The sequence below is a fragment of the Mytilus trossulus genome, chromosome 3, assembly GCF_036588685.1.
Source record: "Mytilus trossulus isolate FHL-02 chromosome 3, PNRI_Mtr1.1.1.hap1, whole genome shotgun sequence".
NCBI classification, from domain to species: Eukaryota; Metazoa; Mollusca; class Bivalvia; order Mytilida; family Mytilidae; genus Mytilus; species Mytilus trossulus.
The window spans coordinates 48,973,413-49,001,209 of NC_086375.1; the positions used below are offsets into that span (position 1 = coordinate 48,973,413).

The 27,797-nt window shown below is 31.7% G+C and overlaps 1 protein-coding gene across 1 annotated transcript; it reads right to left on the reverse strand.

Moving 5' to 3' along the window:
• Nucleotides 1-490: 490 nt before the first annotated feature.
• On the reverse strand, nt 491-27,033 carry LOC134711720 (dihydrolipoyllysine-residue succinyltransferase component of 2-oxoglutarate dehydrogenase complex, mitochondrial-like). Its single transcript, XM_063572536.1, has 13 exons — nt 26,907-27,033; nt 11,299-11,335; nt 9,844-9,889; nt 9,088-9,158; nt 8,696-8,770; nt 8,147-8,202; nt 7,076-7,184; nt 5,882-6,126; nt 4,878-4,975; nt 3,396-3,594; nt 2,027-2,110; nt 1,254-1,421; nt 491-965 (listed from the first exon to the last, which is right to left on the reverse strand). The coding sequence occupies exons 1-13, from the start codon at nt 26,988-26,990 to the stop codon at nt 831-833; spliced, it is 1,407 nt and encodes a 468-aa protein (XP_063428606.1). The 5' UTR covers nt 26,991-27,033; the 3' UTR covers nt 491-830.
• Nucleotides 27,034-27,797: the final 764 nt, after the last annotated feature.

Genomic DNA, 27,797 nt, shown 5'->3' on the forward strand with positions numbered 1-27,797 from the left:
TCTTAAGTCTAAAGACCATAACTCTGTACAAAATCATCATACTGGAACATAATTCAAACTTGAACTTTAACCTGCCATGATAATTCAATATACCAATTATCAAATCAATATCTTCAAGCATAACCAAAAGAGTGAGGAAAATTGATTATTTTAGTGATTTTTTTAAGTCCAAGGACCATAACTTTGCACAAAATCATCAGACCAGAACAAAATTTGAACTTGATTTGTAACTCGTCATGGTTCAACAAAATAGCAATCATCAAATAGATATCTTCAAGCATGAAGAAAGTGTTGAAAACAGATGTGCTGGACTGACAGATAGATGGACAGACGGACAGGATGCAAACCTAAAGTCCTCTTCCTCTTCATCAATAGGGAACTTGCTAGACAAAAGTCTACAAGGGACTATATATATCACTTCTTGTATTGGTTAAGAATGAAATTGTCTAATTAAGAAAGTTAGGATATAAAAGACAGATTTAAATAAATGTACAACAAAGCATATATCTTTATTACTATTTTTATAAAAAACTCAATCAGACAGTAGAACAGAAAAATATCCATTTTACATAATAACTATGAAGTCTTGTTGATAGGATAAGTGACAATGCCAATTTGCTTATTAATAATAAAAGAACTACAAATGCATAAATGTTTTCCTGATGTCTGATATATACCTGTTGTTCTAATAATAAACATGTCCAATATTTTCAGATCTGTTTTTCATCAAAGAAGATTTAGTTTTTAAATTATTATTATATAATGCACCACATCAAGGAGCTAATACCTTAATCATTTAATAAATAAAATTATATAATTTAATGTTTATACTATATGTCTAACAATATCACTCTGGGATCTTCAACTGCTGATTTGATTTTCTTTAGGAAAGTAACAGCTTCTCTGCCATCAATAAGTCGATGATCATAAGTCAAGGCTACAACCATAATCGGTCGAATTTCAACCTGTAAAAATTAAATTTAAGATCACATTACTTGTTAATTTTCCTTTGTGTATTTCAAGATTGAAATAAATGTATCAATGTACACTCATTACTGACCTATCGATTGGTTTCATATATTACTGTATAGCAGGTTATTTTTCCTGGGGTGTAAATTTTCGCAAAATAAATTGTGCAAATATGAAAGTGCACATGCAAAGGGATTGAAAAAACATTGAATCCGCCAAAATATTTTAAATACTTTATTCAATGAAAATCGCAAAATTTAACACCCTCAAATGTAGCATATTACCTTTCCATTAATTGCGACAGGTTTATCATTTATAGCATGCATTCCTAAAATAGCTGATTGTGGTGGATTAATTATAGGTGTTCCAAACAGAGAACCAAATACACCGCCATTACTAATTGTAAATGTTCCACCTTCCATATCTTCTATTGCTAAACTTCCTGTCCTTGCCTGAAAAATAAAGGAACTGGAATTACTTCCCTTTGATAAATTTCTTGCAGCTGAAGTTAGATGGGAATATAATTCTCAAACTTAAATCTGCACAAACAAAGAATCATTCATGTCAACTTTGGTTAAAATTTTAACATTTTAGTTTCTGTTGATACATTGTACTCATATTTTTAAGTAATTTTCAATATCCTGGAGCTAAAATTGTCACCATAAATTGCTCAACCCTAAAAATAAAACACTCACTCAAACTTAATCAACATCCACAATAATACCTCAACCAGAACAAAATTTGAACCTATCTGTAACTTCTTTGATATAAATATAATACAACATTATTCCCGAAGACACATACAAAAAAAAAAAAAAAAAATTAACCTAAAATGAACAAAAAACTAATCCACATTCTTTTGAAGTTCAATATTTGCTACTTTGATTGTTCTTTCTTTGTTGCCTGCCTACCTTATGATAAAGAATGTTTTCTTACCATAACTTAACATACCGGTAATGGCATTGTAATATTATCTTGTCTACTGACTACTGGGATATCTTTGTGCCATATTTTGATAAAAAAAAAAAACACCTTTAATGCAAATAGTCCTTTTTACCTTTTCACCTAATGATGCTATTTCTTTTTCTATATCTGCATAATTCATTTTTTCTACACTTCGTATAACAGGCACCACCAAACCCTGAAAAATATATGTGAATATGTTACAAATATGTGCATAAAAAATACAAATATAAATCAGGTTTCTATATTTCTCATGATTTAGATGGCCAACTTATAAATCATTGTGTAACCAAGTACAACAGATATTGCTGTTAACTGACAAACATAAGATCATTCACTTCAATTATAGAATTATTAAGCAGGGCCCCAGAAGTGATTTATCCTTCTCTCCAGCAAAACATGGTATAGCAAACATTTCTTGTTATTGAATTGCATTGTTGCAAAAATGAATTGGAAGTTTTTGACAGCAATATTCAATGTAATGTGAAGTTTCTACTAGTTAGGCTAAAGTGACTAAATTTCCTCTATCCTATATGAGACTAACAATAGTACTCTGTTATGGTTCATCTGAACTATTTTACACAAACAAAAACAAAATTACACCACATAATCTACTCTGAGTACATTCATACCTATGCACAATAATAAAACCTTTAAAAGACTAAAACTACGGTACCTTCCCTGGATTTTGATGGGCATTTTTATTGTTCCTGCAGAAAGTGTAAAAATAAACTCTTATTTAGGTTAAATCTTTTAGATGTCCCTATAGGTAACATTTTATAATATTGATAATGGAATACAAAAGGTTTTGAAGTGTTAATTAAATAACTGCATACTAATAAATCCTAAATCTCAATCAAACTAAATAAGTCATGACATGATGTTTTAAATGATAAGAATAGAAAAAGTATACAGAATGATAAGGAATTTAAGAAAGATTTAGTACAAAATAGGATAGCATAATTTATCATGCCTTTAAACTTGTGGGTTACTGCGGGTTCATCTAACCAATTTTCCTATAATACTCTTACTCTTAGTTTGTTTAACAAATAGTCTTTGTTTATTAATCACGTCATTTAAGTTGATTCTAATAGTATAACTTCCCTCAATCCTTAGTCACACAACGAAATATTCACATGCTTGGTTTAGTTTTCTGAATTTAGCAACAAAAGTTATCAAAATTCAAAAGATTATACAAATATTTTGTACAAAAATTGAGTTCCCTAATATTATATAGGAAAGGGAAAAGTTCTGAATACTGACCTAGTATTTATCACCTTGATATACAAACCATGTGATTATAAAGTATCTACTGATATAGTTCTTAAAAAGAAACCAGATCATTAATCATGGTCAACTAAGTTTATGTTCATGACCATCTTCTTTGCCGATGTTATTTAAACTTCGTTGAAAGAAGTTACACAAGAAATAAATCAACCGTAATCCACAGTTTTCCGGAGTACCTTTGGCGTTGATACTGCTACAGAAATGTCAATGTAGTCTCTATATGAAATTTCTTTATTGTCTATCACAGCATTAACAACGGGTTGATCAGTCAGAGCATAAGCTGAGGCTTTCACAAAAGCTGACATGAATCCTAGTTTAAGTCCAAATTTCTTTAGAAAGGCATCTTTATACTGCTTTCTCAGGTCTATTACATTACTGAAAAATACAATTTGACAATTTTAACTAATTGTTTCTGATCAAAACTATCATACTTTTTTTTTATAATATATTGTGAAATATTTTTGTTTTGGTTATCAATTCTTGTGGATATCTTGGGTACAGTAGAACCAAATATTTAAATGCTCATTGAAATACAAATATTGTATAGGAACTTTGTCAAAAACCATGAAATCAACTCTCCCAAAAAAATGTAAACTTTCCTCAATACAAGAAAATTAATAGATTTGTTATTTTTAATGTCATGCAGTAACTTATTATTGTATGTAGTATATTCTGTGCAATTCTAGTCAAGAAAATAATATTTTTTTGTTGTTCTCACTAGATATTAAAAGGTACTGTTTTTTTCACTATTTGTATTGTTAATTCAAGTGTGTTTTGTAAGAAACAACAAAATTCTCAGTCATTTACCTCGACTGTTTATAGCGTTTTTAAGTGTAGTACACATATTTTTTACCCTTGGATAGATTTCTGTGTAGGGGTCTGTATTGTGCATACAAACATTTTTTTCAGGAACAAAACTCAGCCAGGTGGTCAGGAAGAAAATATTTCCGTTGCAAAGCTAATTGATTGTTGTTATGTTTAAAATGTATGCTTGTACCTTCTTGTGTATGATTTGTAACGTTATACGCAAATAAAAATCATTTAAACACATTTAATAGTTGTTATGTTTTTTACATTTTCTAGTGTCTGTTTTATTTTGACCCCTAAAGTTGTATTTGGTCATATCCAAGTAAGAGATGATTGTCAATAGCCAAATACATGAAGGTAATTCTCAATTTTATAACTTACTTTTGATATGCTACAAAAAACATCGAAGGTGTAAGTATGACAATTGAAGGAAACAAGCTGGTTTGATAAAAGTGACCACCATTGTTTTTACTTTCTTAGTCTACACTGAGCTTGAGTGACAAACTTTTTAAATATACAATGTACACTGTAACAGAAAGTTTTTAACCATTCCCATATAAATTAATTAATCAACCATCAGGGAAAAGGAAAAGAAACCAACAAAACAGCTCCCCAAGAATTTTCTTTATCACACAAAACAAAATAAAATCAATAAAATACAGCCCTGTACTATACCTCTAATTAACCCCGACTGCTATAGTAAGGCCTGACACCTATCCCTTAATCTTAGTTCTGATTGTTCTTAGTTAGATTGACTGAACTGATCTTGAATAGCACTAATACTTGAATCTAAAGAAACCTTTATTTCTAAGTTTATATATCATATTGTTACAGATAGAAGTTTAACATACCTCATATCTATTTCATTAAATGTTGTTAACATAGCACATTCATTCTGTGCTTGTTTTAGCCTTTGAGCAGTTCTCAATCGTATTCTAGACATATTAACCTGAAAACAAATCATTTATTGTTTTAATTTAAACTGTCTTTTTAAATGTCTTGAAATCTCTAGTAAAAGCATACATTATTTCATTTAAAGTACAGGGTAACCGGTTCATTCTAAGGGGCAAATAGTGTGAAGAAGCCACTTTCCTGTACATAGTTTTGTTTTTCCAAGCCCTATTTATTAGCTGTTCCATGAACACATGATACACCCTTTGCTTTTACAAAGACTGATGTTCCGTAACTCCTTAATGTCATATAAAAAATTCTTAAAAACTACAGGGAGGTTTTTTTAATAGATATCAACCTACCAAAGGTTTCATGAAAACTGCTAAAAGCAATTTTGAGTTATTGTCTGAAAACTGGAAAAAATCCCCCTTATTTAATAAATAAAACTCCATAACTCAGAAAAATAAAATGAGTTCACATCCTTTATTATATATAAATTGATCTACCAAGTGCATTGAAGTGATAATTTAAAGCTTTCAAAAGAAGAATACCTCTACCTTCTAAATTTGCTGAGGAAACAGTATCATATACAACAGAAGCAAAAGTCCCCTTAATTCTAAAATTCAGCTGTGTAAGAGTGTGTGTGCAGTATGATAGGAGATTTTCCAAGTCAAATATTAAATATTGTGCCACAAGTAATGAATTTAATTCTCCATTTTAACTGAAACTTTTTTTTATTTTACCATAGTGCCCGATTTATATGCTAATTAATTATGAAGTTTGAATAATTGCCCTTTTTCAATGACATTATGCATAAAATTGCCCTTTTTCTGATAAGCACCCTGAAGAATTGTATGTTTTGAAGTTTGTTTTTTCTGTGCTAAAGTCTTGGTATCATTTAAAAAGATTCAATAAAATTCCACCTCCATATTTTTTATTGATTATTGTTATTTTAAATGCTTACTTTTGTTTCTGATCTAGATCCTGAAAGTGGAACATTCTGTGATGCAGGTGCAGACTTTGGTTTAATTGAGTCTAGGGGTTTAGTACTGATTGGATCTTTAGGGAGGGGTTGGGCAGGTGGAGGTGTAGTTGGTATAGGACCACTTGTTGATGATGCTGGTGCTACCTCTGCTTTTGGTGGCTGTTGTGTAGGTGTTGGTGCTTCTGCAGCAGGAGCTGATTTTGGTGCTGAATCGGCAGGAGCATCTGAAATAAACACATATACATACTTAGCAGTAAATACAGATAAATTGTATGTTTAATACAATCATTGGCAAACCTGCTGTATCAGCCACTCATGATGATATCGATATCAGCACGGTTGCAAAAGCTTTATCACACCTTTAATCTGTATGACGTCAAGTCGTCAATTGCAGTCACCAATATAAGCAGCGCTCTTGGGATTATATTGGTGTCTCGGGTTGATACGGATGCGATATTGAAAACGCCATATGATATTCTCTATATACATACTGTACATTCACTAATTACTAATTTATTGTCGCAAAATTTAAACAATATAAGAATCCTTTTTGCAAAGATTAAAAGAAAGAAATATTCATATCTATCATATGTTAGAGTATAAATGAATATATTCATACATTATCATTTAAATTTTTTTTACAGCATCATTCTAATTGGTTACTAATGGAAGGGTTTGGTATGGTAGTTTCATCCATTTTTTGGAGGGTGGTCAGGCTGGATTTTCTAACCTTTCATCTTGTGCTCTGACAGCATAGTAGATAAGTATCCCTCTTTGTTGACAGATTAAAAGAATGAGTAAAACTTTGTTTCATACGGAAAGAATGGTCAACAGATATAAATATATATTCATATCAATCATATATTTTGTAAAAAATCACTTAAATTAAATTAAATTAAATTTTGTCACCATAATTTTTTTTTCAAATGTTTCTTTTTGTGGTAATTTTCACAATTTTTATATCATTTTTAATGACAAATAAACTCATCACAGATACCAGGACTAAATTAAGTATATACGCCAGACAAAATGATTATAAATCTGATCTGCAATTTGGGTATTCCTTATCTGTTATTTTTATGTCAGCATAACAATAGTCTCTTTGAAGTTCTCTTCTTTTATTTTTGCTTTCAGCAAAATGTAGTTTTTATGTGTTATCATGGTAATTTTTACCTGTTATTTTTAATTTAAAAAGAGGTGTCCCTGCTGTAACAGTTTGTCCATCTTCAACTAGATATTCTTCTACTATTCCACTTTTAGGGGAGGGAACTGGTACTGATGTCTGAAAATTATAAATAGAAAAAATATAAAAAGAAAATGAATTCATAATCAGTTTAAAAAACTCATCATAGATACCAGGACTAAATTTTATATATACACCAGATGCGCTTTTCGTCTATTAAAGACTCATCAGTGACGCTCGAATCCAAAAAAGTTTGAAAAAGCCAAATACAGTACGAAGTTGAAGAGCATTGAGATCCAAATTTCCTAAAAGTGTTGCCAAATACAGCTAAGGTAATCTATGCCTGAGGTAGAAAAGCCTTAGTATTTCAAAATTTTGTAAACAGCTAATTTATAAATATAACAATATCAGCTGACTACTGGGCTTCAAATTTGAATTAAAATGACCTTTGGTATTACTGAGTATTAATAATAACTATTGACTTTTGCAGTTTATATTTTGCAATATAAAAATATAAAGAGACAATTAAAATTGCTGCCCTAATGTGTTTGTGAACACTCTGACCCTGTCTCTTTTTTTAATAGTAGGACTTTTGTCTCATGTTTTGGTGATGATCCCCTATGATGAACATTTGTACCAGTTCTAGTATGTATAAATTCACAAAAATATATTAAGTTATGAAGGAAAATTTGTTGCCATTTGTCATGAAATGAAGATTTTAGGTTGATAATGCTACTCCTCATCGTTCTATAGCTGCGGAGTGGTAGAGATCAAACAAGTCTAACTATGCTCTGGCATATGTTGAAAATATAAGGATCATGTTAAAATTTCTTTGTGGAAAAGGGTAAAAAAAGAAAAGAATAAATGGTGGTTGAAAAACACATTTGGCAAAGATTCAATTCAGTGTATATTAGAGCTATTTTATGAGTAAACGGTTTCATTAAAAAGTAAGATAAGTATAATATTATATTGAACAGCATTTTTCATTTCCCTAAATTCTTTTACAGAACCATTTTAATGAACAACTTTAAACCTGATATATATATTTTACAAATGAATACCTTATCTGTTTCTATTTCACATACAACATCATCTTCTTTTACAAAGTCACCAACCGCTAAAACAAGATAAAATAAAGTTAGTATACCAATAAACAACTCTCTCAAATCAATATAACAGCTGGAATATGTGCTTTTCATTTTTCAAGAGAATTCAAATTTATTAAATGTGTTCTTCTAATAAGATAAAAAAATCCTTAAGACCAAGAGAACTTGTCAAATGAGTCAATCAGAATTTTTGGGGGTAAAAAGCATATATTTCTATACTTTGCTAGCCTGTATTATTTTATCAAATTGGATTGAGGTAACATGTGTTGCCTGGAATAAAATCTACAAGGACACAAATTGAAAAAGCTAATGGTCATGATTGTATAATAACAATATTTTGTCACTGGCAAAAATCTGTTATTTATAAAACTTCATTATATAATGATAAATTTCAACGAGTTCAATTGAGCTAAACCCTATAATACAATGTCACCATTATTCAGAATTCTGACAATCAAATCTTTGGCTGTAGTAAACCATGAAATCCTTAAATGAGTTTTCTACCTTTTTCAAGTTTAACATCTCCATCAGATATAGAGTCAGCAAAGCTAGGTGTATTTACTACCACAACTTCATTATCTGAAAGAGATTCAAATCTTATTATGACAGTTCTATCCAGGTAATACAAAATAAAGATATTGAAGCATGCCATAAAATAATAAAGAAATTACGGGTACTCATTGTGTTTCTTTTAAATGTTAACTATCTAGAATTCTATCAATTGATTCAAATTGTGAGAGCCTCCCTTGGGTTCCACAGTTTTTAATCAGACATTCTTAAACTATCCTAGCTCCAATCTAGGATGAGTTTTCTATTCAAATATATTACATTTAAAAGAAAGGCACTACACATTGGTTATTACTTTTAAGGTAGTGCATTAATTTTGTTATACTTACAATAATTATTAGACACATGGAATTTCCTTGTAAAAATAAACTGACTGTGGTTGCAACATGACTTTGATATTCTGTAAATAAATCATTTAATACATGAAATTCATATTTATAGTAAAATATGAAACATATTTTACCAAACTTCAATTATTTATCATAAGAGAGTTGCTGAGTTATGGCTTCTCTGTAGGTCTTTCCAGTTTTGTTGTGTTGTTGTGTTGCTGTCTTATCAATGTTAATAGACCACTTTCGAGTTCATTCATCACCGGAGAAAACTCGTCAAATATACGAGCCTATGTGAAGTCATTTACCAGACAGAGGGGCTCGTCTGCATCCCTGCACTATAAACGTTCATCAAGCATCTAAGTGCTCGTCATTGTGCAGGATAAACTAGAAATAATATTTGTTCTGTAAGTAACTAATCACAATTCCAGAATGACAGCAGTGCAGATTGTCAATTATGAGAGTTTGATTTGCCGAATTATTCGTGCAATATAACTTTATAGTTTTTCAACCATTCACTCAACTCAATTGCACGAGTGACGTTCACTAAAACCAAAGTTTTTGACGGAAATGCATCAAACTTGAAAGTTGTCTATTCATACAGGCTGAATTCGACATAAGAATTATTCAATTGATTTTGTAATAGTGTAAAACAGTGTTCTCATGGAATAGTCAATGTGAAATGAAAACTATAGCTAGAGATCTATAACTTTCAGAAAAAGAAGAAGACCTAGGTATATAATACAGATTACTCACTTGTCAAAATTTAATATATCTGTATTCTTGTTACATTGTGATAAACCTAAAATAAGAAATATTTTTTCTCTTATTAATCAAAATACATATATCTGTACCATTTAACAGCTATAAAGCTTTGAAACAATGTAAACCCTGTCTGGTTGCTTTTTTTCTCCTTTCAAAAATTTGAAGAACAAGATGTTTGACAACAAAATATTTAAAGGTAAAATAACCTACATAATAAGATTATTTTTTTTAAATGTACCGGTAAACTATTGTTAGAATTTTAATTTTAACAATTTAAAATGGCCTTCCCTATTCTTCAGTTATTAAAATGTTTAAAACATATTTTGTCACTGATCAGCGATCACATTGATAACTTGAAGTAACAATCATTCAGAGGTCAAGTGGTTCAACACTTAGAAATTCCCATTTTATCTTTTCAAATAAAATTCATTTCTTTAAACATTGTCCAAAAACTTATCTTTAATCTGATTTGATGAAATTTTTACTGATCAATATGTAAATATATACAGCAATTTTTAGTTACTACAATTTTTTTTTTTAACATGTTGTTACTTGTATACAAATATAAGAAAAATCATATTTTCCTTTACATATATCATGTATATGGCCATATATTTTTTTGTGCAGAAATTATTATTCATCTTCTTAAAGATTTTCTTAAAAATGTAAATCATAAATATATGTATATTTCATTACTGTTGCAGGAAACTGCAGAAATTTTTGTAAATATATATTTCAAAACATTGGAAATAACTTAGCATTTTGTATATGAATGTATGGCAGGATTCTCAAATGATGAAACACTTTCAACCTCTAATTATGTATATGGTGCTATCTATACAAAAACATTTTTGCCAAATACAATCTGTCAGTATTTTCCACAAGCATCTGATACTGTCATGCAAATTTTTCTATTATTTAGTTATATCCCAACAGTTTAAAATTCTAGTTGACCAGTTTTTCTGTTTTATATTTATTTCTTTTCATTTTTCCCAAGGTATCATTTTCAAGGGTCGGCCGAAAATTGTCCTTGATGATTTTCGCAGAAAAATAAATATAATTTTTATTTGTATTTTACCTCCTTCTTATTCTAAGTTTGTAACCTCAACTGAAAGGTTGCAGTATCTTATCTTCCCTTCTCGTGTATTTTCTCTAGTACAAAATATTAAGTGTGGGAACGGATGCTAGTTAATTATGCCCTTATGTAATTTTAGTGTCTTTTGACTGAAAATAGTAATTAATCACTGTAAAACCTTTCCAAGTTAATGAGTCACGAAATAGGGTGGTATTCTAGAAGGTAGTCAATAGGAAATGGACCAAAATAAAAAGAAAGCCATTAACATTTATCGCTGGCATGAACTCCATTGAAATGTACATAATTATGAGGAAGATGAGATGTTTTTCTTTAACCTTTCATGTTGTAATGACATCAATTCTTAGACTTACAGCAGATATGACTCTTTACTCTTAAACTCTGGCTTGTCTGAAAGAAGAAAGAAGACATGCAATATTAGCATTAATGAGGCAGAAAAAAGTTTTTGTGTTCAGTCACTTAATGCACATTGTATAAACAAATCCCAATCAAAAGACAAATTAAACAGACAAACTTCTATCACTTGTAACATGCATCATTTCTCATCAAACACAACAGCAACAGTAATTAGAGACATCAAAATTCAATTGTTAACAGTTTTTTTGGTTTTACATTAAAGTATTAGCCACAATCTTAAGTAAAACAGGATGCTCTAATCATTAACTTTTCCTTATCTGAAAAACCTTTAATGTTCGCTTAGGGATGATTTCCTTCTCGCTTGTTGTGTAATGAATAATCAATACCAAACAACTCTTAAGATTTAATATTTACTATAGGAAATAAAGTGAATTATTTTGCTAAACAGATGACAAATAGCAGCTAATCATGTATAAGTGTAATTTCTCCCGTCAAAAATCCATTTTTCTACAGACACTTAGCTATGATTAAAATCAAAACTGTCTTCAGATTGGCATGAAAATCCATTCAAAGTACTCTTAATGTTTTGTCATAAATGTCATAGAAGTTGCCAAGAGTTCTTCTCAATAAAAGAATATAGAAATTACAAGAAAATGCTTTTCTCTTCAATATGTTAGCGCTAATGTAGATACTCATGAAAAATAAGAAATTTACAACCTTTAAAAGTCTGTTACACAATTCATTCAGTACAAACAGAACCTAAATCTAGTAACTGCACATCATGAAACATCTTCATGTGTACTTAATGAGAAAATTCCATTTACAATAATTGTAATGTCATCATAAGAAGGAGCCTTTATACTGTCAAAACTTGGTAGTGCTACAAACTCCAAATATTCGGAATAATGAAATATGTGGACAATGTCTAAAACAAACTGTGCATTTAAAAAGATTCATAGAAAAAAGAATACCTATTTATTCTGTGTGATATCTAGGGTTTATAGTCTTCAACAAAATTATAATTCTGCCCTTCACCGAAATATTTAATTCAGATTTTATCATTTATTTAAATGATTTTTTAACTTTTGAAAATTCCATCTAACAACTGACGAGGCAATAGTTTTAAGTCCATTGAATGATGCTCATTTCCAAGTGCCAAATAAGCAGCCTGACTCCCATACAATGACTTCCATTTTTACAGATATAATAAAATGCTTTGCTAAGCGCAGCCTGATACGACGACAAAGATCGAACCCTTAACAGTTGGGCAAAAATGGACACAATATTTTTGCACTTAATACAAGTTCCAGCCCTGGGCAGCGATTATCCCCAAACTCAACCCCAGTCTTCCCTTTCTAGTATGGAACCTTGTAGTCTTATTTAAAAGAGATCCATACACTAAAACTCAAGTTATTGACAAGAAACTAGAATAAATTGCTTTGCCGAGGGCAGCTGGATACAACCGCAGAGGTCCAACCCTGAACAGTTGGGCAAAAATGGACACAATATTGGATATTCGCATTTGATACAGGTCTGAACTTAACACATAAAAGGTTTCTGACACAGAATAACTGTATATTCAAAGAACTTAGAATTGGTTATTTGATTTGAATTTATATTCAATGTTTTGCTATTGTGCAAAACAACATGCTGATGTGAATTGACCCCCACCTTTTTATTTTGAGCAATCTTTCCCTCAAGATATGGTCAAAATCTCAATTCAAATTGTCAATGGAGTTTACAACCATAATTACCCATTTTAAAATTTTAAAGCAGTGCAATGGAGGTAATCCAAAAATGTTTGTGGTCATACATGTATGAAAATGTGTTTTGGGCCTTTTTCGCCCCTAACTCCTGCACGTTAGGGGTCATTACCACCAAAATCAATCCCAGTCTTTCCTTTGTGATATTTAACATTATGGAACAATTTCAGAGCAATTGAAATACCTTTTGTAAACAACTTATCCTGGAACTAAAAAAATGCATATATGGCCGTTTTAAACGGTTGGGACTATCATCCCCCAAATCATCCAATCCTTCCTTTTAAGGTATTGAACCATCTTAAAACAAGAATGTGTCCACAGTACACAGATGCCCCACTCGCACTATCATTTTCTATGTTTACTGGACCGTGAAATTGGAATAAATTCTCTATATAATTTGGCATTAAAATTAGAATGATCTTATCAAAGGGAACATGCATACTAAGTTTCAAGTTGATTGGACTTCAAACTTCATTAAAAACTACCTTGACCAAAAACTTTAACCTCAAGTGTAACAGACGGAAGAACGAACGGACAGACCAGAAAACATAATGCTCCTCTACTATTGTAGGTGGGGCATAAAAATTTATAGAGATCCATTCACTTAAACAGTAAAACTTATTATTAAAAGATTTATTCAACACAAAAAATAATTCTGTCTCACTTTATAATGAGACAATGACAACAAATATATATACTTATAGGAATACACTTGCCGAAACTTGATTACAAAGTTATTAAACACAAAACCAATAAAATTTGGCGCCAACATATAGGGTGCAAACATGTTGGGCATGTAGGGTTTGAAAGTGAAAGGGGGCGAACATGAGTGGGTGCGAACGTGAGTTTTTTGTTTGTTTGCACCAAAGAAAACAAAGAATAAGGGCTAAATTACACCTCAGCTGGCTTAGGTTTTAATTCTTGAACCTATCAATATTTGTTCCTATCAGGGCTTCCAAAACTGTCATATATTCCGGACATTTGTGTAATGTCCGATAAAAGTCCGGCCGGGCAGAGCATGAAACGGTCATATACTTTTTAGTTTTCAAGGTTTTTTCTGTCATTTTAACATAATTCACGATCTTTTTGACCCAACCTTTTGCCTTTTAACATCAACACATTTCCGGTCATAATTATGGTTGTCTCATTGGCACTCACATCACATCTTCCTATATCTATATAAGAGTGACATGATGATTAATTACATTTTGTACTATCAAAACAACCCCTACTTCAATACTTTTTAATTTTAATCAAGGCTAATTAGTAGTTGAACAGCTGAAATCTACCTGTTTAGGTGACAGGTGAACTATTTCCCGTACCGGACATCGTATAAATTGATCGGTCTATTCACAATTATTTTCTTACATTTCAGCGGTTTGTTTTTAATTGATTTAGTCCAAAACTTCAGGCAAAAGATTAAAATTATAAGAAATTAGTTTATCAACATGATTTGATGAAAAATTAAACTAGAGGCTCTCAAGAGCCTGTATCGCTCACCTGATGGTTTGTTTCCATGTTTTGGTGAAAAAAATAATTTGTTTTGGACCCTGAGAAAAAAAATTTGTTTGTTTCACCCTCAGCTGCCACTATATGTAATGCTAAAATTGAAAGAAAAAAATTGTTTTCGGTTTGTTGCTAAAAAAATAAATTGTTCTTCGCCAAAGGCGAAAAAAAAAAGTTTGCACAGAAAAAAAAACATAGCCCCCCCCCCCAGAAAATCAAATGGTTGCTGCCTAAGAACATTCATGCCATGTTTGGTTTCATTCCATTCAGTGGTTCTCTAAAGGACATTTGTATATATTTCCAAAAGGGTCCTATGTTAAACTAAGTCCCCCGCTGGTGGCCATCTTGGATGATGGATCGGCAACAAAGTAACAAAACTTGGTCAGCTCCTCATAACGAACATTCATGCCATGTTTGGTTTCATTCCATTCAGTGGTTCTCTTAGAGAAGTCATTTGTATGCATTTCCCATAGGGTCCTATGTTGAACCAAGTCCCCCGCTGGCAGCCATCTTGGATGTTGGATCAGCTACGAAGTAACAACACTTGATCAGCACCTCATGAGGAGCATTCATGCCATGTTTGGTTTCATTCCATTCTGTGGTTCCTTAAAAGAAGTCATTTGTATGCATTTCCCATAGGGTCCTATGTTAAACAAAGTCCCACGCTGGCGTCCATCTTGGATGATGGATCGGCAACAAAGTAACAAATCTTGGTCAGCTCCTCATAACGAACATTCATGCAATTTTTGGTTTCATTCCATTCAGTGGTTCTCTAAGAAGAAGTTCAAAATGTAAAAAGTTTACGACGACGACAGACGACAAGTGGTGAGAAAAGCTCACTTGGCCCTTCGGGCCAGGTGAGCTAAAAAGGTTTTAAATTAAAAATTGTCAGAACTACGTTGTTTGAACTAGAACATGTGTGCGCATGTGAGAAATTTAATTATGCATCCTAAATTTCTTCAAAAATGCTAAAATTATCACTGATACCTGTATCTAAAGTTCATTTCAAGTATTTTATTGAAGAAATAGCGTGGAAGGAGCTTCTTCACTCAGTCATGCTTTGTAAACCGTACACGGAATTTACGTATCCATTTATGGTCCAGGTTTTACCATTTTCAAGTCAACATCCTGTTAGAAATGTGATTTTCATTTTCAAAACGAAATTCAAATTTTTGACAATGTCATTTTGCACAAATAGAGTCTTAAGGCAGATATGAGCACGCTGATGTGCACATTTTGAATGATGCACTGCCAATTTAACAGTTTACATTCAAACATCAAATTTATATGAAAGTAAAGTTTAAAATTGCTTTTTTTTTAATGTAATGTCAATCAGGCCTAAAAAAAAAAGATATGTGTTTCCGGTAACATCATTTTAAAAATAGGGTCGGTAGGTCGGAATTCTTTTTTCTTTTTTTTTTGTTTTGACATCGTGACCGTAAATGAAATCCGGAAAATTATCATGTTTTTTCAAGTCCGGATCCGTAATTAGTTTCAACCAGATGCTCCGCAGGGCGTAGCTTTATACGACCGCAGAGGTTGAACCCTGAACAGTTGGGGCAAGTATGGTCACAACATTCAAGCTGGATTCAGCTCTAAATTTGGATTGTGATTAAATAGTTGACACAGCATAGGTTTCTGACACAGAATGAATGTGTTCTAATGAACTTAAAATTTTTGTTTTCTCTTAGAGCAATTCACTATGCTGTTGAATATTAATCCTCTCAAAAAAAAATTTATGTCAAAATTTTTCATTTCAAATGAGAAAATTTAACCCAATTTTTTTCATCACATCCCCCTTTCCCTTATTTCAAATTAATCTCAATTAAATTTCTAATGGAGTTTGCAACAATAACTACTCATTTAAATACATCATAAAATATTAAGATGTAAAAAAACTGCTTGTTATCACTGAATGGTAAATATTATTTTAATTTATCAGTTGGTAGTAAAAAGTGAATATACATTGTATATAACAAAGATTTGAGTTGATTCTGGACAAAGAAAGATAACTCCAATTAAAAAATAATATTGCTATTTCACAATATTGGGCAATTAGATATTTCTTGCTTACTATTCTGGACAAAGAAAGATAACTCTAATTAAAAAAAAATATTACTATTTCACAATATTGTGCAATTAGATATTTCTTGCCATTGTGCAATACTGTGCAATTGAAAAGACTTGCTATTGCACAATACTTAATATAATATTTTAGATCCTGATTTGGACCAACTTGAAAACTGGGCCCATAATAAAAAATCTAAGTACATGTTTGGATTCAGCATATCAAAGAACCCCAAGATTTCAATTTTTGTTAAAATCAAACTAAGTTTAATTTTGGACCCTTTGGACTTTAATGCAGACCAATTTGAAAACAGGACCAAAAATGAAGAATCTACATACACAGTTAGATTTGGCATATCAAAGAACCCCATTTATTCAATTTTTAATGAAATCAAACAATGTTCAATTTTAGACCCCGATTTGGACCAACTTGAAAACTGGGCCAATAATCAAGAATCTAAATACATTTTTTGATTCAGCATATCAAAGAACCCAACGGATTAATTTTTTGTCAAAATCAAACTAAGTTTAATTTTGGACCCTTTGGACCTTAATGTAGACCAATTTGAAAATGGGACCAAAAATTAAGAATCTACATACACAGTTAGATTCCACATATCAAAGAACCCCAATTATTCAATTCTTGATGAAATCAAACAAAGTTTTATTTTGGACCCTTTGGGCCCCTTTTTCCTAAACTGTTAGGACCAAAACTCCCAAAATCAATACCAACCTTCCTTTTATGGTCATAAACATTGTGTTTAAATTTCAAAGATTTCTATTTACTTATACTAAAGTTATGGTGCGAAAACCAAGAAAAATGCTTATTTGGGTCCCTTTTTGGCCCCTAATTCCTAAACTGTTGGGACCTAAACTCCCAAAATCAATACCAACCTTCCTTTTGTGGTCATAAACATTCTGTTTAAATTTCATAGATTTCTATTAACTTAAACTAAAGTTATAGTGCGAAAACCAAGAAAATGCTTATTTGGGCCCTTTTTGGCCCCTAATTCCTAAAATGTTGGGACCAAAACTCCCAAAATCAATACCAACCTTCCTTTTGTGGTCATAAACCTTGTGTTAAAATTTCATAGATTTCTATTAACTTTTACTAAAGTTAGAGTGCGAAAACTAAAAGTATTCGGACGACGACGACGACGACGACGACAACGCCAACGTGATAGCAATATACGACGAAAATTTTTTCAAAATTTGCGGTCGTATAAAAACCGAAAGTGTGCCATCTGCAATGTTTTTGAAGCACCTGCTGTGCAAATTTCTTAGATTTTAACCTATTTGGAATACCTTTTGACATTAATAAAATGTTTTACTGGCTTTCTATGCAAGAGGAAGCAAGAGAGAAAAAATATTATTTCATCTATCAGAAGCCTGTGTCAAAAACAGGGTCGGTTGATAATTTTTTTTTTTTTTTTTGCAATTTGGTAAACTGTTTTGGTCTTTGCAAATGTGATACCCCAAAGGTCACTGGATAAGCACAGTAACAAAATAATTGTATTCAGTCAATCATAGCTGTATGCAGTATAACTGAGACTAGTCTCTGAGTATAATACTAACTTGCTCAGGAAATCATAAACCTTCATCATCAAAGTGTCCAAAATTTCTCCAATGTGTTAACGATAACAGATTTAATCAGTCAGACTAAGTACAAAATGAAGATTCTCTTTATAAACGCTCAGTCATTTAAAACTGCATTTGGATTACATGACATAGTAGAAAAATACAATATTGAAACTTTTGAAAAACCAAACTCGCCAATACATTTCAAAGACTGGAAAGTTTATTCTTCACCAAGAAAAGACAAAACTGGAGGAGGATCTGCCATCTTCATCAAACCAACATTAAATTTTGTTACTAGAAGAATATGAACTTGATTCAATAGAAATGGTGTGTATAGAGGTAAAAGATAGATCAAATAAAACCTTTTAATATTTGGGTCCCATATGTTCCACCAGAAAAACCTAAATTAATGGAGGAACTTTCTAATGTGTTAAAAAAGAAAAATTGAAAAATCTAATTTTATTAGGTGACTTAAACGCAAAAAGATTGGAATGGAATAATCCTAAGGAAAACTCACATGGTAAACTATTTCAGTGTTCCAGCTAGGATTTCAAAAGGGCAGGGTGTCAATCCTGAAAAGGGCATTTAACGCGCGTTATGATAATATGAAAAGGGCATATTTTAATAAAAGATGTCAATCAAACATTGTGTTTATTTGTTGAATCACAGGTTATACAAGAACAACATCATTAGCCAATATAGAACTCTATCTTTCTACTTATAAGGCTGAAAAACTTGTCAAGCAGCTTGTCACACAAGTTTTTTTATCATTGCTTGGCATGGTTGAGCTTTATATGCAGTATGTTTTGAAAGGTGACCTGTTTCATACTGTTTCTATGGTCTGCCACATTTTACCAGTTTCACCTTTCTACCCCTGCTGTGCTTAATGGCAATACAGCACAAAACAGCTGTGATCACTAAATTGCACAACTTTAGGATATATAGCAACAGTGAAAAATTGCATAAAAAATAAAGAATACAGAAAAAAATGACCAAGACACCCTACCAACACTGCTACTAAGACCCTCTTTAACTTTTCCCATAACTCAAAATAAATACCTAACATATATATTCTTAAGCAAGAAGTATGTAGACATATTTTAGAATATGTAAATGGGTTACTCAATGCTAGGAAAAAAATCAGATTGAGTTATCTTTCTTTATTCGGGTGTGCTCCTTCTTTTGAGGATTATAAACAGCACGTAAATATGATCACAATATGGCGGCCAATTTTGTTATTTTCGTATCAAAAATGAAGGCAGTCAATGACAAATACGTCTGATTTTTTTGTTTTTTCATGGAAAACAAGTAAAACAATGTCTTCAACAAGTTTATTATGGTTTTCAACTTTCTGTCATTACGTTTCCTCCATGAAACTACGGCAAACATCGCAAATTGTGCCCAAGTTGTTGTACGCATATTTCTTCAAAGATAATTGCCGACTGACCAATTCTATTTGAATGAATTAATGTTGATGATCACTAATGACCCATCCGATAAACGGATCACCTATAACAACAGATTATGACACCAGTTGTAACCGTTGATTAGCTTGGGGTTGTAAACAAAGTCAAACTTTTCCCCAGGTAAAATTTAGTAATTAGCGTATCATATTAATTATATACGAACAAATTAATATGCAATCGATCGTCAAAAAAAGGCAGGGCGCCCTGGAAACTGTAAAAAGGGAACAGGGCGCCACACCCTCTGAAAACGGCCTAGCTGGAACACTGTATTTAAAAACATTAAAAATATTTCAATAATGTACAAATGATGGACAATATACTAGAAGAAATAGTTCAAGTGTAATTGACATAGTACTTGTCTCACAAGAAATATACAATTCTGTCTCAGACTGCATAACTCTTACTCATGAAACTGTACAATCAGACCATATTGCTGTATACTTAAACATCCAAAGTGAAGAAAATGTTGAAATAGAAGAAATGGAGGAAACCTGGAACTTAAAAAAAGCAGATTGGAAAAAATGGAAAGAATCAACAAAAGAAAGATTCCAACATTTTATATTTAATAGAGAGGAAAAGGTACTAGATTTGTATAACAGATTTGAAAAGGAAATTATGGAATGCATGGAAGTGTCAATTCCAAAAATTGAGAGAAAAAAAGTTCTTTGCTCATAGGCACCCGGTTTGGTGGGATGACACCGTAAAAGATAGTAAAAAAAGCCTTAATCAAGCACAACGTAAATTCAAAGTTAAAAGTACTCCAAATAATTTTGAAAATCTTAAACAAGCAGAAATTAATTTCAACAAAGTAAAGGATTTGCCCCAAGAGGAATGGGGAAACAACCTAGCAGAAAAGCTATCAAAAGCATCTAATGTCAAGAACAAATGGAGTGTATTTAGAAAAATGACAAAGAAGCAAAATAATAACATGGTACTTCCTTTTGTTGACGGAAATGGAAATGTAACTTTTAAAGAAGAAGAGAAATGTCAACAACTAGAAACAACTTTCTTCAAGGGAAAACACTTAAATCCCATTTCCTTTGAGGCCACACTTAAAAATATTTTGGTTTGCCAACACCCTACCCAAGGTTGAGACAGTGGGTAGGTAGGTAGGCATTTTCTTTTTTTTTCAAAAAAAGAAATTGAAGTATCAGATGTTTATTAGTCTTCATGCCTATTTGATTAAAAAATAACTTCTTCAAATCAGGACAATAAATTAATTTGAGTAGGCAGCTTTTTTCTGGGTAGGTAGCGTTTGGGCAAACAAACCTATTATTTATTATGGCCTGATGCAGAATTTTATACAGAAATTATGGACAAATATCATTCAATCTCAGAAGATAAAGAACAACATTTAGAGGATGACAATGATATTGATATTAACTTTGCCATAGAACAAGATGAGCTGGCTGGTGCAGTTTACAGACTAAAAAATGAAACTTGTCCAGGACCTGATAATCTGTATAGCACTTTATTATATATAATGAACAAATCATGGGATGAAGGTTCCTTACCAAAATCATGGAAACAAGCAAATGTCAAGTTCATAAAAAATCAAAGAGCTGAATAGCTCTGAGGGGAAAGACGGCCCTTGTTTCTATTTAATTATGTTTTTGAAAAAAGGGGGGGGGGGGGGGGTATCTTTTGATAGTGTTCATATGAAGAATGAAAAAGATAACAGCTAAGACATGTAGAAAGGTTGACAATATTGAAATCAATAATCAATTGTTGTTTATGTAATTTCATTTCCTTAGTTTAGGATTCAATTTGGACCAATGGAAGAGATCTGCATCTTCTAAATCTAAACATTTGATTAAAGTTGATAGCTAATTATCTAAAACTCAACTGAATTCTGTCATTTCACAACAACTTCAATATTTTTTTAAATCTTGATTGTGTACCACTGAACTGCAGGCTAGGGCCATTTTCCATTTTTTGTGACATTAAGTTTTTTCTTTGGAAAGTGTGGACTGAAAAATCTATTCAGTTTTAAATTTCCATTGTTAAAGTTCCCAGTTACAACTCTCATCACAGAGTAACAGGTACTAATAAAAAAAACAATATGAGTGATGTAAACTGTGAGAAGCTTGTTTCCAAATCTTAATTTTGAAATATTTGTAAATAATAAATGTTTAAACTACAAAATCAAATTTTTATTAATTTTTTTTTACCATTACAATGATTATGTAGGTAAACAAAAATTTAGTTTTAATAGAAGACTACTTATCCAATGAAATGTCACATTTGAAGTGTTTAAATACATTAACTTTTATTTTAGTGGTTAATTACTCATCAATTGAGGTGCTCCTGATTTGGAGGAAGATTCTCAGAATTTTTACAGAAAAAAAGTGGTTTCACTAATTAGCGACAAGAAGAATTTTAGCGACAAGAAGCGACAAGAAGAATATTTTTTTTCTTGTCGATAAATAGTCTTCTTGACGCTTCTTAACGCTTTTTGTCTCTAATAAGTGAGACCCGAAAAAAGTCATGAAATCGTTTCTTTCCCCTGTCTCATGTAACCCCACGATCTTTGTTTATTTTGAAAGTTGTTGTCCTTCAAATTAAAGTATTGCATGTTGATGTTTAAATCATCTACAGTAAACAATATTATGTTTAGATTTAACAAATACAAATTTGTAATTAGTGCATGATCTCTAAGAATGATTTAAATAACCAGTGAACTGGTGAAGGATATCCCTGCTTCTTCCAAGAATGACGTCACTGTAAAATACAATGTAGGTTGGATATATTTAGAATATCTCGTCATACTAATTTTTCCGGATTATAAAATAAACGTAAATAGTGTAAAGGAGAGTTCAAGATACGATAATTTCATAATTTCGTGAGAAACAGAAGGGAAATGTGTAAAAAAAAGTGTTTAAAGTTAAACTATTCATTTCTGGGCCTCCTTCTCTTCAATCTAGGTAAGATTTGTTGTCACAACTTGGGGGGTTTTCCACACTATAACATGTATAAAAACAAAATGAATGATGTGAGGGAGTGTCACTCTGGTCAACCCCATAGGGGATTGACGGCTTGAAGCCGTCTTTCCCCAAAAATGGTAAACCAAACTACTACAATCCCTCATCATATCGTCCAATTATCTTAACAAGCATACTAGGTAAACTAATGGAGAGAATAGTAACATCAAGGTTAGAAGGTTATGTAGAGTCAAAATTTATATTAGATAAAGAACAAGAAGGTTTTCGACATTTCCGCTCCACCGACAATGCTTTATTAACATTTGTTCAAAACATCTTTAATGGATTTAATAAAGATGAAAGTACTATCGCATTAATGATTGACCTAGAAAAAGCCTATGATAGTATTTGGAGAGGAGGACTTTTAACAAAACTACATGGATATGGAATAAAAGGTAAAATCTGGATGTGGATAGAAAATTTTTAAAAGATAGAGAAGCAAGATGTAATATAAACAAGCATCAGGGACAATGGTTTAAAACTCAAATTGGGCTTCCACATGGTTCAGTAATATCCCCCTTACTTTTCAACATCTTTATTATTGATATTTTTGCCAAAATTTCCTCTAACAAATGTAAATTTGCTGATGATGGGGCAATCTGGAAAACAGGCAAAGACAAATATGAACTAGTAAAGAGTTACAAAATGATATTAACTCTATCAATGAATTGTCAACAAAATGGAGAATAAACCATAGTATAGAAAAAACAGAATTTTGTGTATTTCCCAGAAATGGTATGACAAAGGAAAACATTAAGATAATGTTACAAGGAAAGGAATTAAAATACAATCCAAACCCCAAAATTTTGGACCTTACTTTAGATGGAAAATGCAATTTCAACAAACACATAGACACTGTTGAGCAAAAAGCACAAAAATCCTTAGGGATAATCAGAAACATCAAGGAAATAGCAAAGGTATCTACAAAAATTTTAATACAAATATATCAAAGTATAGTTCTATCTACAATGTTATATGCTAGCAGTGTATGGCAAATCAACAACAACAGCCATATAAATAAATTAAATGCTATTCAAAGAAAAGGACTAGCCTTACATTTGTATGTCTCAACCAACCAGCAACAGCTAGTATAGAAGCCTTAGAAGAAGTAGCAGGAATAATACCACTGGACCTCAAAAGAGAAGAAGCTGGTATCAGACAAATTGCAAAAATAAAATCATATAAAATCACTATCCCTATCAAACATGTTAAACAAATTTTTGAAGATTGGAAAAATATAAAAGAACCTGAAAAAATAATCTCACCAATTGGAAGAATGGTATTACAGGCTGAAGACATGAAAAGGTCAACAGAGATTGATTCTGACTGTATAAGAGTCTCAATTTGAATTCCGAGGGTTAGCAGCCTCAACATCACCACCAGAGTATTGGAAAAATCTCGGAAGTTCAAAGTCTAGATCAGAGGAACAAGCATTTCAGGGAAAAAATGTTATTTTGGAAAAAATACATCAACTTAAAAAGAATACAACATTAGCTTTCACTGATGGCTCCTGCAAAGGAAATCCAGGTCCATGTGGTGCTGGGGCAGCTATTTTAATATCAAACAGCACAGAACATGTGGAGTTAACCCAGCCAGTTTCCAATAGAGGATTTATTTTTTTAGGGGAATTAGTAGCTATCAAGCTAGAAATAGATTTTCTTATAATTCCAAACAACAGAAAAAACACTGAATCCATCCAAATTTTCTCAGACAGCCAATCAGCAATTGGAATTTTAACTTTAAATTGGAAATCAGATAATTATGGCAAAACTATTCATGATATTAAAATTGGTATATTGGCACTTAAATCTGAAGGAATCATTGTTTCCATTGAATGGACCCCAATGGAAATACACGCTGACATACAAGGTAATGAACTAGCAGACCAACTAGCTAAAAAAGCAGCACAGGAGGCAGAAAAAATACAAAGCATTCCAATATTTACAAAACAAGATATATACAAAAAGGGAGTGTTATGGTAAAATGGCAAAACCGATGGGACACCAGAGATAAAGAAAGAAGATATTATGCCTTTCAACAAAATGAAAAAAAAAAATACTTCCAAAAGACAAGCTGTCAACTGAAATACATATAGAATAACTACTAGTTTAAGAACAGGATATTTCAATTTAAACTCTTACAAATCAACAATTTGCCCAACACTCATCGACAAGTGCAGCTGTGGACAAGTAGAAACAGTTGATCATTACCTACTGGATTGTGAAAATTATGAGGAGGCTAGAGAAAAACTCCGCTCAGCACTCTACTTCATAACAGCAAAACTAACACTTGAATCTGAGGTATTATTAGCAACAACAGAAAATGATAATTACAAACATCACATAGAAGATATTCAACATTTGTTAGGGGTCTTTATTAAAGATACTGGAAGGTTCACAAAATAGATAGTTAGGGTTTTATGAGGGTTAATTATTTCTTCAATTTTAATTTATTTTTTTTGGGTAATTAATTATTTATTGTGATTCAAATTACATAGAGATTATAGTGTCAAGTTGACACTTCTAAAGACTAAAGACTAAAGACCGTTTCATGATTTACAGTTCGTACATGTACATCATTTTGTTTATTTTTACATTTGATTTTTATTAATAAGTATCACAATAATCAGTGATCTGAATTATTTTGACAATCCTAAACAAGCCATAAACTTTTAAATATTTCCATTCCTTAAATTTCAAGAATATATACCATAGAAATATTTGAATAAGTTTTTTCAACTTCAATACCCTGAATATCAATATATTTTAGTAGGGCGAATGAATTTTCTGGGCGAACGAACTCAGGGCGAACGAATATAAAATTTAAAATCTGGTAGATTTTAATGGCTCCGAATTTACGGAATGTTCGATTTACATTATCCGGAAATTCGGGTCTGTCAAATTTTAACGGATTTTAAATTTTATATTCACCGGAAGTCACATGCCCTTGGTAATTGTGGGAAATCTTGGCCAAACAAAATAAATATTCCCCCACTTCAAATGGAACTGTAGCTTGTTTTATCCTTTCTTTTGGATATTTCTGGAAATATTTTACATCAATAAGCACAAAAAAAGGTAGGACTTTGTAACTACGGAAAAATTTCTAACCGGCAATAAAAATTTCTTGTCAAAATTAGGTTTCAAAGTTCCCCCCAAAATTTGCTCTCAAACTCTAGACGTAAAAAATGGCTTATAGTCGCCGTCAGCTGAAATTCGTAGCGGTTATCAATTAAAATAATCTAAACTATCAACCACGTTCACTCGAGATATAGTTTTTCACATTCCATTCATAAATCGCAAAAAGAAAAACCACTACTGACCTACCTTTTAAGTGATTGCACTGTGATAATCCTGACCTTCACATTTTCCAAGACTATTTTCAATGGTGGAATCCGCCATTGTTTTTTCCGGAAGTGTTCTCCTGGAGTTCAATTTCATAACATTTGCATAAAGCGCGGGAAACCGTATCACATCAATGAAAAGAACATTTCAGGAAACTGCGTAAATGACGAATTTCACATGTAAACAAATGATCCTCATAGAAACGAAGATGGCGGAATTACAATGGAAAACATTCTGGAAAATGTGAAGGTCAGGATTATTACAGTGCGATCACTTAAAAGGTAGGTCAGTAGTGGTTTTTCTTTTTGCGATTTATGAATGGAATGAGAAAAACTATATCTCGAGAGAACGCGGTTGATAGTTTAGATTATTTTTACCGATAACCGCTACGAATTTTAGCTGACGGCGACTATAGGCGTTATGACGTCGTAGGAAGGCGTCCCAGAAAAAAAATAAAATAGCCTTGCCAGACGTCATAATTATTTGGACTAGTACTGAAGTAGATACATTTAAATGTTGAGAACGATATACATATATGTTTAATTCTAACCAGTTTATAAATAGCATGCAAACCACAGGCACTTGTTTCTATCCATTGAAAGAACCACTATCAACGTATATTTACGCGTAAATATACGTTGATAGTGGTTCTTCCAATGGATAGAAACAAGTGCCTGTGATGCAAACTGATCATGGAAGGAATATCCTTCCTCTAGAACTAGACAAGTTAAAGTAAACATTATGTACTCTGTAAACATTGTAAAATGTTGCAAATTATGCCAATGTTCAGCTAACGAAACGACCTTGACAAAAAGTTGGTGTTTTTGTAAAGATTTGAGGGAGATCTGTTTAGCAAACGGTTTTATCGAAATAATATAGATACAGTTGTTGTGACCATTTACCTCTGTTGTAATATACTTGACATTTTGGGTCGAAAATCGTGATGAAAGTCGCGGTAAACACCGCTGAAAAAGTAACAGAGCCATTGAACAGATTTACCAACTACGCATGCGTACCGTTCACAACTTAAAAAAACAATTTCGGTTTCAATCTCGTGTAAATCCGTACCCCACTATATATAGAAATTTTATTTTAAGTCGGGTTACATCAAATACAAACATAAGCTCTGTAGAGCTTTTTGCCGACATTAATAACAATAACAACACACATATTAAGATACATAAAACACACATATGAGACATACAAATTATGATAGCTATATTGCAAGTAAAAAGTTCATAAATAAAAAGCATAGCACATGCAAGCAAAGCACTAAAACTGTAACATAAGCACATGCAAAGCAGAATGAAATAAATAAAGCAAACTAATTTCTATAAGCTGCATGGAACAAACATTTAACACAAAATAAAATAAAGGTATTAAGATCTGCAGGAGCCACACCTGCATGAGTTGCCATTCCAGTTGTTGATCATACTTTTAAACTGGTTTAGGTTTGTCTGTGCACGGATCGTGTCAGGCAACTCATTCCATAGTGTAGCTCCAGCATATCTTAATGAATGAAGGCCAAAATGTGTGGTTCTCACCTGTGGAATTTCAACAGTTTGTTGTTTTCTAAAAGTATAAGATACATTTTTAAAATTAATGCCGTGATATCATGGAGATACACCGGTGATTCTTTATGTAATATTTTAAAAGTTTCTATTGCCATCATTCTTAGGCGTCTTATTTTTAAAGAAGGTAAACCAGATTTTAACAACAGAGTTTCATAATCACTATCAAAATCTTCATATATGAACCTCAAGGCACGTTCTTGTATTTTTTCCATCTTTTTA

Excerpts from the sequence above, each read along its gene's own strand:
- LOC134711720 (XM_063572536.1), bottom strand. The coding sequence starts at position 26,990 with ATGGCTCTGTTACTTTTTCAGCGGTGTTTACCGCGACTTTCATCACGA. Across the intron at positions 4,976-5,881 it reads GATCTAGATCAGAAACAAAA|GTTAATATGTCTAGAATACG; the intron begins GTAAGCATTTAA and ends ATTTGTTTTCAG. Across the intron at positions 2,111-3,395 it reads TAGCAGTATCAACGCCAAAG|GGTTTGGTGGTGCCTGTTAT; the intron begins GTACTCCGGAAA and ends TATATTTTTCAG.